Source organism: Phoenix dactylifera, chromosome 3, assembly GCF_051530095.1.
Source record: "Phoenix dactylifera cultivar Ajwa chromosome 3, Ajwa_hap1_PhDact_Kaust_v1.1, whole genome shotgun sequence".
Taxonomy (NCBI): domain Eukaryota; kingdom Viridiplantae; phylum Streptophyta; class Magnoliopsida; order Arecales; family Arecaceae; genus Phoenix; species Phoenix dactylifera.
The window spans coordinates 7,785,001-7,798,572 of record NC_143192.1 but is presented as its reverse complement, the minus strand read 5'-3'; the positions used below and the strand labels follow the sequence as shown (position 1 = coordinate 7,798,572).

General features: G+C 34.6%; 1 protein-coding gene across 9 annotated transcripts; it reads right to left on the bottom strand.

The window, feature by feature from the left end:
* Window positions 1–1,070: 1,070 nt before the first annotated feature.
* On the bottom strand, window positions 1,071–9,544 carry LOC103710537 (uncharacterized). 9 transcript variants are annotated; one of them, XR_015976096.1, is made up of 7 exons: window positions 9,141–9,544; window positions 5,865–5,957; window positions 3,595–3,730; window positions 2,998–3,286; window positions 2,766–2,820; window positions 1,588–2,097; window positions 1,071–1,482 (listed from the first exon to the last, which is right to left on the bottom strand). XR_015976096.1 is itself a non-coding variant. In XM_026805985.3 (6 exons), the coding sequence occupies exons 1-6, from the start codon at window positions 9,261–9,263 to the stop codon at window positions 2,023–2,025; spliced, it is 771 nt and encodes a 256-aa protein (XP_026661786.3). In that variant the 5' UTR covers window positions 9,264–9,544; the 3' UTR covers window positions 1,071–2,022. The 9 variants fall into 9 exon arrangements, 4 of the variants coding, with proteins under 4 accessions (XP_026661786.3, XP_088573771.1, XP_088573772.1 ...); XR_015976097.1 differs by having other exon boundaries at window positions 1,071–1,475; XR_015976095.1 differs by having other exon boundaries at window positions 3,595–3,736; window positions 9,141–9,402.
* Between the last annotated feature and the right edge of the window lie 4,028 nt (window positions 9,545–13,572).

The window sequence follows — 13,572 nt, the reverse complement described above, 5'->3', positions numbered from 1 at the left end:
GCAGGGATTCTAAACCTCCACCCAATCTAATGATTTTAAATTAACTTTGAGGATAGGTTTTCAAGATCACCCTGGGGCTGTAGGGCTGTGATGCTAGATTGATATTTAGAAATAAAAAAACTTCTTAACCCAACAAAAAAAAAAGCATATTAATATACTATTAATATATTAAATCAATATTATATATATACATATTTTATAATTATATGTAAAGGATTCATCAAATATATTATATTATAATATATTACTAATCATATTATTATAATATTATTATTCAATAACATTTTTACAGTTATGACAGAAATATATTATTATAATTTAACTTTATGCTATGAAATTATTTAATATATTCCTTGTATTTACCTTATTTTTTAATCAAAATAATATTAGTATTAAAAAAATAATATAATGTAAATGAAAATATTAATTCTATCATAACAATTATTATATTTTATAGAATTAATAATTTTGCTATCAAAATTATATTTGGTCTGTCCAAACAATTTTACATATAAATCATATGGATCTGCTGCTAGTCATGTATTTTTTTAGAATTTTTTGAGAATTCTATTTAGTAATTACAAAATAAATGAAATATATCAAACACAATTTTAATATTACATGATCAATGATCATACTAAATAGGTTACTCATGAATAACCGAAAAAATTTTAATCACTGAAATATAGCAATACCAAACACAATGATCTTATATCACTATAGATTCCATTTGGGTTGCCCCAAGGTTACCTTAAGTTGCTCAAATACTACTATCAATGTGTCAGAGACCTTGGCCAAGTGCATCAATTAATACCATAATATGACAGCTTTTGCATTGACCACAGCCCATTATGCAGATTAACTTGTATGTATCAGAAGACAAATAATGGTTTGCTCTTACCTTCAGACACGGTTTGGGCCATCCACACTGAGAAGCAGGTTAGCCCATTGGCGCTGAAGCACCAAACCCCTCTTTTCCCTTGGGAGGGGGAGGTGGGAGGTGTGAAACAATGATGCATGCCTCATGCTCGGCAGAAAACTTGGCACCCTAGGCATCATAAAAAGATAAATAAGACGTAAATTCGCATAACTCTTAAAATTGAGACACCATAACATGGTACACATGACCAATGCGCAAAATGGCAATACTATTACAAAACCCTTCCATGAAGCTCTCGTAGCTGGAAAACCCTCCAACATTGGAGAAGAGGGAGCAAAAAACTAGAATAACAAAGAAAAAGGCTACGACATTAAATTCCACCATCCACCTTCAGTCCGCTGAAGCTGCACCAGTTTCTCACGTCACTAGCGATTTTGCTGGAAGTGCTGCTGCTTCAACCCACAAGCAAGGCTCCATGTAGATGAGGAAAGATTGGTGCCTGCAATCAACTGAAGCATGATGCATCATTTGTCACCGGAAAGATTCACTTCCACCCCGAGCAGAGACCCAAGCAGGCAAACAAAGCTCGATGCGCCTGCAATCTATTAGAACAATCAGTCTATTCCTTACTATCATCCAATATGGAACCCATACAGAGTTTAGAGAGCTGCAAAAAAGAGAAGAAGACGGTCCCAACCAACACTAACCGAGAAGCACAAAGCAACAAATTTCCTCAGCGCTTCTCCAGCTTCAAGAGAGAACGGCAGGCACCAATAAACCCTTTGTCCTTCATCCTACTTCCTCCAATAATATACAACAATAAATATTGAAGTGAATACAAGAACCTTTTACTCTTTTTATCTCTAGATTTATGACTACTACAATAAAAAAAATAAAAAATAAAAACTTGCCACTGATGGATGGCTATAGATATGCTGTTAATTTGTTAACTTTGTTAAATATATCAACTCTTTTAAATGATACATTTAATTGCTTGAAGAGGCATCTTATATGTCGCGGCAAGTTCATGCTTGAATAAGCCAATTTAACAAGGAACTGGGGTAAAGCTTTTTCCTTTAATAAATTACTGTTACAGAACTGCTGCTCAACCCTCTTGATTCTCTCTCATGCCTTGAAAATCTTCAGCTCACAGTCAATCTATCACATAACGTCTTGTACGCTGCACTGCAATGCTTGAATTTCTCCTCTGCTGCTATCTGTTCATGTATCCAAAACAGATAATTTTGCTCTGTTAGTTTCAAAATAAGCTTCTCAGGTCCGAGAATATAATGACAGCTCAATTAAATGTAGAATTAGGAGCTGGGGGAAGAAAGATCAATATCTGAATAGACAAATTAAATATATGCAGCTTTTGGAGATACTGGGGGATCCAAAGAGATCTTTTTCTAAATTGGTGCGTTGAAGATTCACTCCACAATTTTGGGATAACACATTCCACTGCATAAGCTGTATTCATAATCTATTTGCATGAGATAAATTATACATATCTAAGCATTCCCTATATGCAGCAAAGCTTCAAGCAAGCATTAGCTTCAAAGCAGGTCTGTGGACTTGCTTTCTCTTCCAAAACAGGTCAATTCTCTACCATGCGAAAGCCTAATCTTGAAAGCATCTCATGTTTGTTGCCATTGGATGAAAAAAAGCATTTGCTGGCAGACCTGATGTTTAGACATACAAGATGAACTTTCCTATTGCTATGACTCTGGTTTATAGATAATTTTCATGGCTTAGCCTCTTGCATGAAACTCGCCACCTACTTGTTGGCATCCAAGTTTTTCCATTTAAGCTTGGAACCTACATTGATTCTACTGAGTGGATGAGGAAAAAAAGGTAGATATGAAAAAAAGGAGCTAATTTGGCTTACCTTTGATGCACCTTGATGACGATCAGGATGCCATCTGAAGGCACAGGCTCGATACCTGAAAAAACAATGGCATAAGTTCATAATAACAAATTCATCATGCTACAGGTCCTTGAAAATACAAATGAACATTTAACCTACTACATTCAGGTAATAAACTCAAATGGACCAGGAGAAATATCGTATCAAATGACAGTAATAACTTCTTCAACCAACGAAAAGTTTCAGAACTTACGCAATTTTAACTTCTTCAAGTTTTAATGGACCAGATGCACTCAACCCAAGAGCTAACCTTTCAGAAGCTAATTCTGACTCTTGGGAAGTATCAGTTTCATCATCTGATTCATAACTCCAGTTCCGAGAGCTTTTACTGTAAGCATGGCTGGAAGAGTTCCTCCGTTGAAAATTTTCAGAACCACTGAAAGACCAATAAGAGTATCTTGCCCTTCCAAACGCAGACCGGAATATGGTTTCAACATCATCATCATCATCGTCGGTCGAACAAAATACAAATGCACCTCTTCCTAAAAAAGAAGATCAATTTTGATATCAATAGTTCATTTTTGATCTGCATGTTCCAGAAGGATGTTCCTTCCTCTAAACATCTTATTTTTCTTAGGTTTGACTACGACTGTAGAATCTTAGGCAAATCCTCATAGAAGAGAGAGAGAGAGGAAGAAGAAATGAGAAAAAAATCTTCAGCAAATTGAACTTGATGAACAGGAAGGGTTTTTTTCAATGCATTAACAGGATACTTTGTTGTCATTGGCAGAGGATAAGTTATTGGCAGAAGAATAAAACTGGTGCAGAACAAAGATAACGATGTCCTTACTCTTGTTTCTGTAATCTTCTGATTGAGGTTCATGTACGCAGAAACCACTTTTCTTTGTTCCCCTGGCCCAATAGTGCCTTCTAAACCATGGGGCTCCATCATTTCTTGCATTCCGTTCATCTTCATCTCGCCAGCTCTGAACCTCAGTAAAAAAAAAGGCAGAAAAGGTGAGGACAAAGGTCTAAAAGCATGGTCCCACACAGTACCAGACCCAACTAGAAAAATGTTAAAGAAAAGCAACAATGATGTAAAACAAATGTCTAACGGACGATCGTTAACGCATAAACATTGAGTGCCATGTTGTCTTTTCTATAACATTCTACTATCAAAATAAAGATGGATGAAGCTGCCAATGCGCATCAAAATTGAATTACCTCACTTCTGAGGTCAAAATCAGAATATAATACAAATGAGCATGTTAACTGAGCAGATGCAAAACTTCCCACATTTAAAAAGCTCAAGCTGTCAAAGAATGCATTGTATGGTAGTACCTTTCCAGGTTATTTTCGTCATCATGAAGATATTGAAATCATCCATGATAAAGAATGTAATAGTGATAAGAAGGGATCATCTTCTTCAGTTATGACCCACAAAATGTTTATTGACATGTTCTTACATAAAAATAAGTTCTCCCAGTCACTTAACATAACTGGAGTTGCATATATACAAATAAACCTAGGCTGTGCAATCCTATCAAAACCAAATGATGCATTTGGACAAAATATACAAGCAGAACTAGTTTAATGATCTCTCTATCAGCTAGAATGCTTGACACAACAGTACATGTCATGACAGTGAAAAAAGCAGGCCTTGATCCCTTTTTCAATCCAATTTCTTGGTGAAACAGTATCTTTTACCCATAAAACTATAATTAAAACTTCTCATATATAAGCTGGTAATATTATTGCCATTTTTTGAAACTTAAAGTACCACTGTCATCCAAAGTTTTGCAGAAATAACTCAAATGGGATAATTCATAAATTCATGGCTTGGAAAGAAAACCACAGAATTAAAATATATCTATGAACATTCAAATTCATGAACAATTAAAGAATATAAGCAGAGGCAACAGAAAAGAAGCCCACTAAACTAAATTAATGACGAAAGTTAATATCACTGGATGCATCTTATAATTCACAACTATTCATTTAGATGAACCCAACCCTAGGGGAAAAATATGCACTTATGCCATCCGTATCATAGGCTCCCTGTTGCTCAGAGAAAAGGTGTTTCAATTTCTTCAAGTGGAACCAGCATGGAAGCCAAATTTACAGAGAAGAAAGAGAGGAGAGAGTGAATGCAACAGTTTGCATTCGATCTTTTCTTCTAGCTTCCATCAAAGCTATAGCCATGTCCCCTTGATCCATTCATGCTTTCTTTGTATTTAATTTAGAACCTTGACCAGGTAAGCATAGAAGATTTTCTTATCAAAATCAAGGTAATGGTCAAATTAAGATATAGTCAAACATGATTTTAGTTTTCTCTACTTTGGGTTAAAAAAAGTTGTTTTCAGTTTACAGCAATTGCATGATTCAGGCAAACATACTTGTTATTGGTTTTCCTGGCATAAATTATACCCAGTAAACAAGCACCAACTTTCAATCAATCAACAAAGAAGTGCACATAGGCAGAAAGTAAAAATGAATAAACATTTGCAGGATTTTAAGTAATAGTTACAGGACTTGAAAAGGCACTGCTAAGTCTTTTAATTTCCAAACAAAGAAGAAAAAAGTCTTCTTTTTATCCAAACTCTTCAGTGGACAGGACTTTCTCCAATGAAAGTAAAGATTCATTACAACTCAATCGAAATACTAAGTCAGACATAATCAACCACTTTGAATATGTAAAATGAGAGCTGTGGAAAAATCGCAGAGGCATTTTATGGAAGCAGCTGAAAGAATGACTTCCATATTGCAAACAAACAATTTAAGAATTCTCTAAAACAAGATGTCATCAATTGCGGAAATGCACAAATAGCAGACCGCCAGTATACACGATAATGCTTTGTCTATTATAAGTCCACCATTTAGGCAATGAAATAAGCAAACACAACCAAAAGATTAAAAAACAATCATGGATAAAAAGTTTCCTAAACACTATATAACAACACAATAAAACATTAGGAAGTATATGACAGTACATTCAATTAACTTTCTCATGTTTTAAGCAGCAGTGAGATAGCAGAGACATAGCTCCAAAAGGTACAGAATTGTGAAAATATGCAAAGCAAACAAGCCTACAAACAACTCAAAAATACACTAGAAGCTAACCTCAAAAAGGTATTCTGCATACTCAGAAATATTGCGTAGCAATGTCCTTTTTGATTCTATTTTTCTCCTTCGTTTTGCATAATAATTGAATCTCTGCCAATGAGAATTGCTGAAGACATGAGGTTCAAAAACATTGCATTTTTTTAACTGGTAATAGATTGCATGCAACATGAATGAAAATTCCAAAAATATAATAAATGTAAGCAGCCTTTATTTAAGAAGCTGATTTTCACGGCAATCAAATTACTGCTTTACTAGTATGGTTGTAAACAGGCATACCATTATATCAAATCATAAATCCTTAATGGTACTCAAAATCTAAGAAAGGGATTATAGTACAACTGCCTCTGAGGTTTAATTGAATATTTCTAAAATAAGAAAGCTGAAATTTCTATTAGGAAAGAGAATAATAAGAACCTAAAGAACTTCGAAACAAAAAAGAAAACTTATACCCAAGGTATGCCATACCGTACCGAACCAGACAATACAGGATGCACCATATTGCACCAGTTTGGTACCGATATGTGGCATGGGGAGCGTACCAACACTAGGTATGCTGAATTGGCCCCCGTACCGGACGTACTAATATAATAATAGAGTGGCATCGGTGCAGGGCCTAGTACTGAGACGGTGTACCTTGCTTATAGCCTATACAGCTGAAGAACTTTATGAGAATAGATAATTCATGTTCCATTGTCTGAGAGGGTCTAGGAACTATCATAGATAAACACTCACTTTTATTTTATAATATTTTTGTTAATTGTAAAAGAACATACCAATTCACAAAATATTATGATTCTGCAAAAAAACCAAATGCTTGTACATAACTATATACACAACTCAAAGAACTTGCAATATATGTTCATATAAATTAAGATGAGTATTATAAATTTATTATACCTTCAAGATATACAATTCTACTTGAGCTAATTTCTCATACTTATCCTGACAACAATTCAAGACTAATGTCGAAGAGGTCATTTGCATCACAGAGTAATAATCGATCCTAAACAGGTGATGAAGAATTAAAACTTGTCAAACAACTCCTTTTATATCCTCAATAGGTTGCAAAGAGTCCAATATACATATATATAGACATACATATACACATATATATAGACATATATATACATATATATACATTTAGACATATATATATGCATATATATACACATATATACGCACATATATACACACATATATACATATATATTCACATAGATATATACATAGCCACATACATATATATCCGCAAATATATATATAGTGCATGATTATTTAAATCTTAATTTTTATTTGTACTACATTGATGCTTTGCAAGCTTTTCTTTTTTTTTCTATCTTTGCTTCTTCTGTTACTTCCTATTCATCCTCACCTGCATTGTATTTACAATTGAAATTAAAGGGTAAGCCACATGAGTTGAAGCTATAATATATAAATACTAGTTTTTGGACACATGCTATGCATGTGGATTACTTGCTCTTTTTGAGTAAGTTTGGTTACTTCATTCAATTAATGTCTACAGATTGTTTTTAAGTGACTTATTATATATTAAACAAAATTATATATATTTACCAAAGAAGGATTTATTGAAGGAAAGTTATATGGATGGGAAGGCTAACAGATATGGTTTAAAATCAAATCTAACACATCTAAAAAAAATTGACAAGATCTGGATCTAATCTGGATTGGGATGGTAATAGAGGCGAGCAACTCTAATCTTTCCCATCCCAAACATTTCTCAAATTCCAAAGTTCACTTCACTTCCTTTAAATAGGGTATTTTTGAAAAGCGCTGTGGGGCCCTCATGGTATGCCGTACCAGACCGAAAACGGACAGTACCGTACGTACTGTACCATACAGTTCAGTACCGATACCGGTGGCGTACCGACACTCGGTACGCCAAAAAAACTGCATACTGTATTGTACTGACACTATACCCGTGTGGCACCGGTACGAGGTCTGGTACCGAAACGGCAAACCTTCAGCCCCATTTTTCTTCTCATACACAACCACATAAGATGTTCATAGAAATTGATTACTCAAGAGTTTTCATTAGATATAGCAACTAGTAAGATATAACAACACATACATATATATAAATACACATACATATTGATGTATATATGTATGTAATTATATAAGGTATACTATAAAAAAATTAAGCATATTTAATTTATTCAAAGGCATTTAGCATCTCATTATCAAGTTTTCTGCTTTCTATTAAATAAATTGCAGACTGTAAAAACTTCACCAAACTCTTTTTGGAAAACAAGGGTTTGGAAAATGGTTGTTCAGCAAAATCTTGACTTTTAGAAAAATTTGGCATTTGGGATCCCATTTTTCTTAATCTACACATGCTTCATGCTGCATGTAAAGTTTACTTTAATTATAAAATCAAAATATTTTTCTTTTTTTATTTCAAAAATCTTCAGTTCTATAAAATGCTCTTTCTAACAAGGTAGTTGGTTGTTAAGTAGATAAAGTAAATACAAGTTGACCAGAAAGAGAAATTTATGAATATGAAAAATTCTACTTTCGATTCTATCATATGAAAAATTATACTTTTGATCTGTGCAATAAAAATCTGAGGTATTTGAATCTGTTTCACACGGTTTGAAAAGAATAACGGAAGACTGCGTAGCACAAACTGAAGCAGAAGAAAGCATTTAGAAAAGGTTGCAGTGGTGCACACTTGAGGTAGCCTTGTAAACAAAAACAACTGGCATGAAACAATTCTTAAAGCTGACACTAAATGATGGGTGGCTTGATATATATGATTGTTTAAATCTTCAGGACACAAATCACAATATTTACTTTCAAAAGGCACGCAAAGTCCCAAATCAGTGTGAGAGTGCCTTATGTCCAAACAAACCCTAATTTAGCTAATGTCCATACCGGAATTTTGGCGACAACTCACTTAAGGTTTTAAAGATACGTGTGCCATTGCGGTTGGGAAAAAAACAGCTATAGTTGTAAAACCAAATCGAGAAATAAAATCTCGCTGTGCGACTTTTACATGCAACCTAAAACGAAAGAAAAATCACCTTTAATTTGATCAAAATACGATTTGAGCTTTGTTCTGTTTCCTCGGATTAATGCAGGCATACAATTCATCAAACATTTGAACACCCAAACCAAATACATCACAAAAAAAATAGTAGACTTAATAATATCAACAAAATCCAAGAGAAAGCAGGGCCAATTCAGATGAGATCGCAACTTCGATGAAAGGAAAAAACATTAAAAAAAAACATAAAGAAAAATCGAACTTACAGAGTGCCAGTTCGTCCTCCTTTTGCGTTCCAAGACGGGAGTGGAATGGAAGAAAGAGACGGATATGGTCGAAGGAGAAGCGGCGCGAGGGCCAAAGACCGCGGCTCTTATCGCATGATTCATGATTTCTTCGAGACGAGAAAAAGTGGGAGGATCTCAGGCTCATCGTGTTCGGCCGCAAAGAAACATTTTGATCTTGGTTCTCCGCAAGCCTCGTCTCGGACTCTCTTTTATTCCCGTCTCGTTGTTATGGGAAGGAAGCGGAACGCCTAGGTTCAAGCCTCACGCTAGCGGGCGCAGCTGGTTCCACTTAACCCTATACAGGAACTCAGCTGGGGTGATTGGTTTTCCCTTTTTCTTTTTCCTCTCTCTTTCTTTGGTGGTGGTACATAGCTAGGTTGATTAGTTTGCCTGCACCTACTTTACTTATATTTATATGCAAGTCAAGAACTTGAAACCATGTTCAGTATGATTTATTTGTTCTATAATTTTTATAAATAAATGTTATTTAAAAAATATTTAACTAACCTAGCATTTGGCATCATTTCTAATTTTCAAGCTTCAAAAACTAAAATTATTTTTTATTTTTCTAAAATTAAAAATCTAAAATTTGTTCGGTAGCCACATAGGTTGTATTTATTGGTGATTATGATGACAATGATAGTGCTAATAATAATAATAACAGCGGTGACTATAGTGGTAGAGACGTTATTGGTAGGCTACCAATAACGATGGGGCGGACATAGGTGGAGCTATGGGTTGGAGGCCCATGCCCCCTCCTCTGTAAATTATGAAATTATCCAAAAATTTTCTTAACTGGCTCCCTTATTGCTCTAAAATCTCTCATATTTTTTCTATATAATCTCTATTTCATTTTTATCTTCTTCTATTTAGTTCTAAAATCTATCATTTCAACTAGCCTTCTCTAGTTCAAACTCTTCTAAAAAGCTCTTTGGCATGCTTTCAATTGCCCGACATCTCTTTTCTACTTCCCATTACATGATTTTTTTTTAAGTATCTATTTCATGGATGTAGAAGAGGACTATAACCTAAACTCTTATTCAGTATAATGTTTCTTCTTATCTCATATAAAGAAAAGATTTTCCTTTTTTGCTACAATATTAGAAAAAGATACCTACAAACTATAGTTAAAACTACCACATTGTTTTGCCAAGGGACTTTAACTTTTGTTGTAACAATTATCATTATTTGAATCATTTATTGTGAAGTTCAAATCACATTACAATTATCATTATATTAATCATTTATTATGATATTTAAATCACATTAGCTTTTGCATTCGATTCAATTTTATGAAAACATTTTAGTTATGATTTTTTACTTAGATTCGCAGGAAAACTAGTCATTGCAATTGTCAGGCATAGACGGGTCGACTCACAAATTTCTAGAGTCAACTTGAGATTTTCTTAGTCCCTACCTTCTTCTCATAAATTTTCTAAATCTTCTTGTTATGAGGGTCATTTTCTCATCACCATCGGTATCATCAGATTCTCAGTCTCTTCTTCTTATTGAATAGTTGATTTGAGAGTGATGGTCCTTCTTTTCTTTAATTCATCCTCTTTTAGGTTCTACTTCATAGATAGCTTATGAGTCATTAATGAATCCAATAGTTCTTCTAGAGAAAGGGCGTTGAGATTCTTTGCTTCTCGGATGTCACTAACTTTGGCTTCCTACGTTCTTGGCAATGACAAGAATCTTTTTTACTAAATCGCTATCAGTATATGATTTACCAAGACATTTATGACCATTGATAATATTAGTGAAACAAGTAAACATATCTGATATAGACTCACTAGACTCCATTTTAAATAGTTCATAATTATGAACAAGCATATAAATTTTATATTTTTTAACCTTATTAGTGCCTTCGTAAATTACTTTCAGTCTATTCTAGATTTTTTTAGCAGAAGAGCAAATAGATATTTTATTAAACTCATTAGCATCTAAAGAGTAGTACAAAATATTAATGGCTTTAGCATTCAACTGTGCTATTTTTTTTATCTAATTCATCCCATTTTTCTTGAGGTTTGAAAAGAGACACACTATCAATAATCTTTTTGAGTCTGTGAGGGCCTTTGTTATAATATCCATATGTCATAGTCAAGTGTTTGAATAAAAATGCGCATATGTGCTTTCCAAATTATGTAGTTTGTTCTAACATAGAGGGGTCTATTTGCGGATTGTCCCTCTATAAGTGAGGTACCAACAGGGGCAGCCATAGATCTTTAATTCTTGATAGTTAGGTCAAAAAGTGACTTGAGTACCAAGGCTCTAATACCACTATAGTGCATATTTTGCATAGAAGAGAGTAGTACATGCTTGTATAGCCATAATATTACTCATCTTGCAAACGGAGGTCTCTTGCACAATCTCTTACTCCCATCTATTTTGCATCCCAATGTTTCGGCTTTCTAAAGCAAGGTCAAGGAATTGTACCATTTTTGGAGATTACTGTCAAGGAAACTATATGAGCATGCCAAGCTCTCTTGGTGCATGTGCGGTAGAGGATCTAGACTCCTATACTAAAGCCTTACGTATCATAGTTGATAGCCGAGTCATAGTTTGCCTTCATTTAGGGTCATTACGTACATTTGTGGTCATGAAGCAATTGATCACTGCCTCACTTCTAATGCTAGGAGTGTTTCCTTGAAATTGGATTGTAAACCGTATGCATATCTGTCCTCTAATTTTTTCCTTTAGCTCAGCAAAGAGGATTTGGGCCTTGGTGTCAGTCTAAGGTGGTGGGTTGGCAGTTATACTGAATGACTAACAGGGAGGCTATTTTTCATGTTGAAGGGGTTTGCATCAAGGAGATTCCTTCTTTCCCTTTCTTTTTAATCTAGTAGTCGATGTTCTAAGGATGTATTCTGCTCACACTTGTGGAGAATAGTCCCATGAATAGTCTCAGATCATGTATCGATCAATGGAAAATTTTTGTGAAGCCAACTTTGTCAAGTCACACACATTAAACTACTCCTCTAGGGTTTTGAGCAAGCATCAGGTTTTAGGATTTATTATAACAAATGCTAAATGATCTACCAAGTAGTGAGTATGATGCTGGACGGATGTTGGCAGCATCTTCCAATTGAAAATTAGATAACTTATGTGATGACTTGGCTTGAAGTGCGTGGGCCTGCTCATGCCTTACACGTGCGGCAGGAGAGAGGGAAAAAAATCCTAATTCAGTTCATTGGGGGACGCAGACTCCTAGTAGGAGTCTGTCTTGTTTCCCAATCCTGTTGGATGAAAGACTCTAGGGCCATGCTTTTCTTCTCTAAACACTCTTTTGTCTAATAAAACAACCCTCTACCTGCTTGCATGCTTGTGGGGAGAATTTCCTATGAGTGTGGGGCGGTTGTTGCAACTTCTGGCTCGTGATCTCAAATCGGAGGCATGACAATCAGAGAGCATAAGTTTAAGATCATTAGGAACTTTGACATAAGTGGCATCAAATTGTGGTCTATGATCGCTAGGAGTTGTGTTAGAATTGATCTATAGGGTTTAGCTTTCAATGGACAATTTGTGTCTCAGATTATAATTTATGGGGTTTGACAAATTTTAGTGTCTTATTGATTCAAAAATTATATAGCAAACTCAAACAAATTCAGTGGGTTTTGGCAAGAAGATGTTAAATAGGATACCCTACCCCTAAGTACATAAATTAAGAATTGGACGGGTGTTCGTTGTATTTAAGTCTGAGACCGATAGACATAAGAAGTCCTATATACAATCACTTATACGGATAATATATATTTTGTAATATTTTTCGATAATTATTGGATTTGCGTCTTTTGTCATGTGATTGTTTATTGATTTCTGATATGAATATTTAAATATATGTCCCGTTATTATATAAACATATCAAAGATCGGTGATATGAATATTTAAATATATGTATTATAATTTTAGTTGTTTGGGATATAATGTTGATTATTTAGAATTTGGGAATGAAATATAATACGAAATTAGATTTTTCTTGGTATGAATGAAATTGAATGATTTGATTGATGAACAAAAGGATTTGGACTAGACATGTTATGGATTGTCAGTCATGGGCCAAATCATGACACATTAGTTTGCCACCGTGGGCCAAAGCGCGGATATTTTGGTTTACCATCATAAGCTGAAGCACGGATATTCTGGTTTACCACCGTAAGCCGAAACGTTGATATCTTGGTTTGCCACCATGGACCGAAGCGCTAATATTTTGGTTCGCCACCGTAGGCCAAAGGGCAGATATTTTGGTTGGCCACTGCAAGCTGAAGCACGGATATTTTGGTTTGCCACCACAAGCCGAAGCATAGAATCACGATTTGCGAGTCACATGCCGAAGTATGACCATGGATAGTCCAAATTAGAAAGATAATTATTAATCAAAAATCTGGATAAAATGAAAGATAAAATATATAAA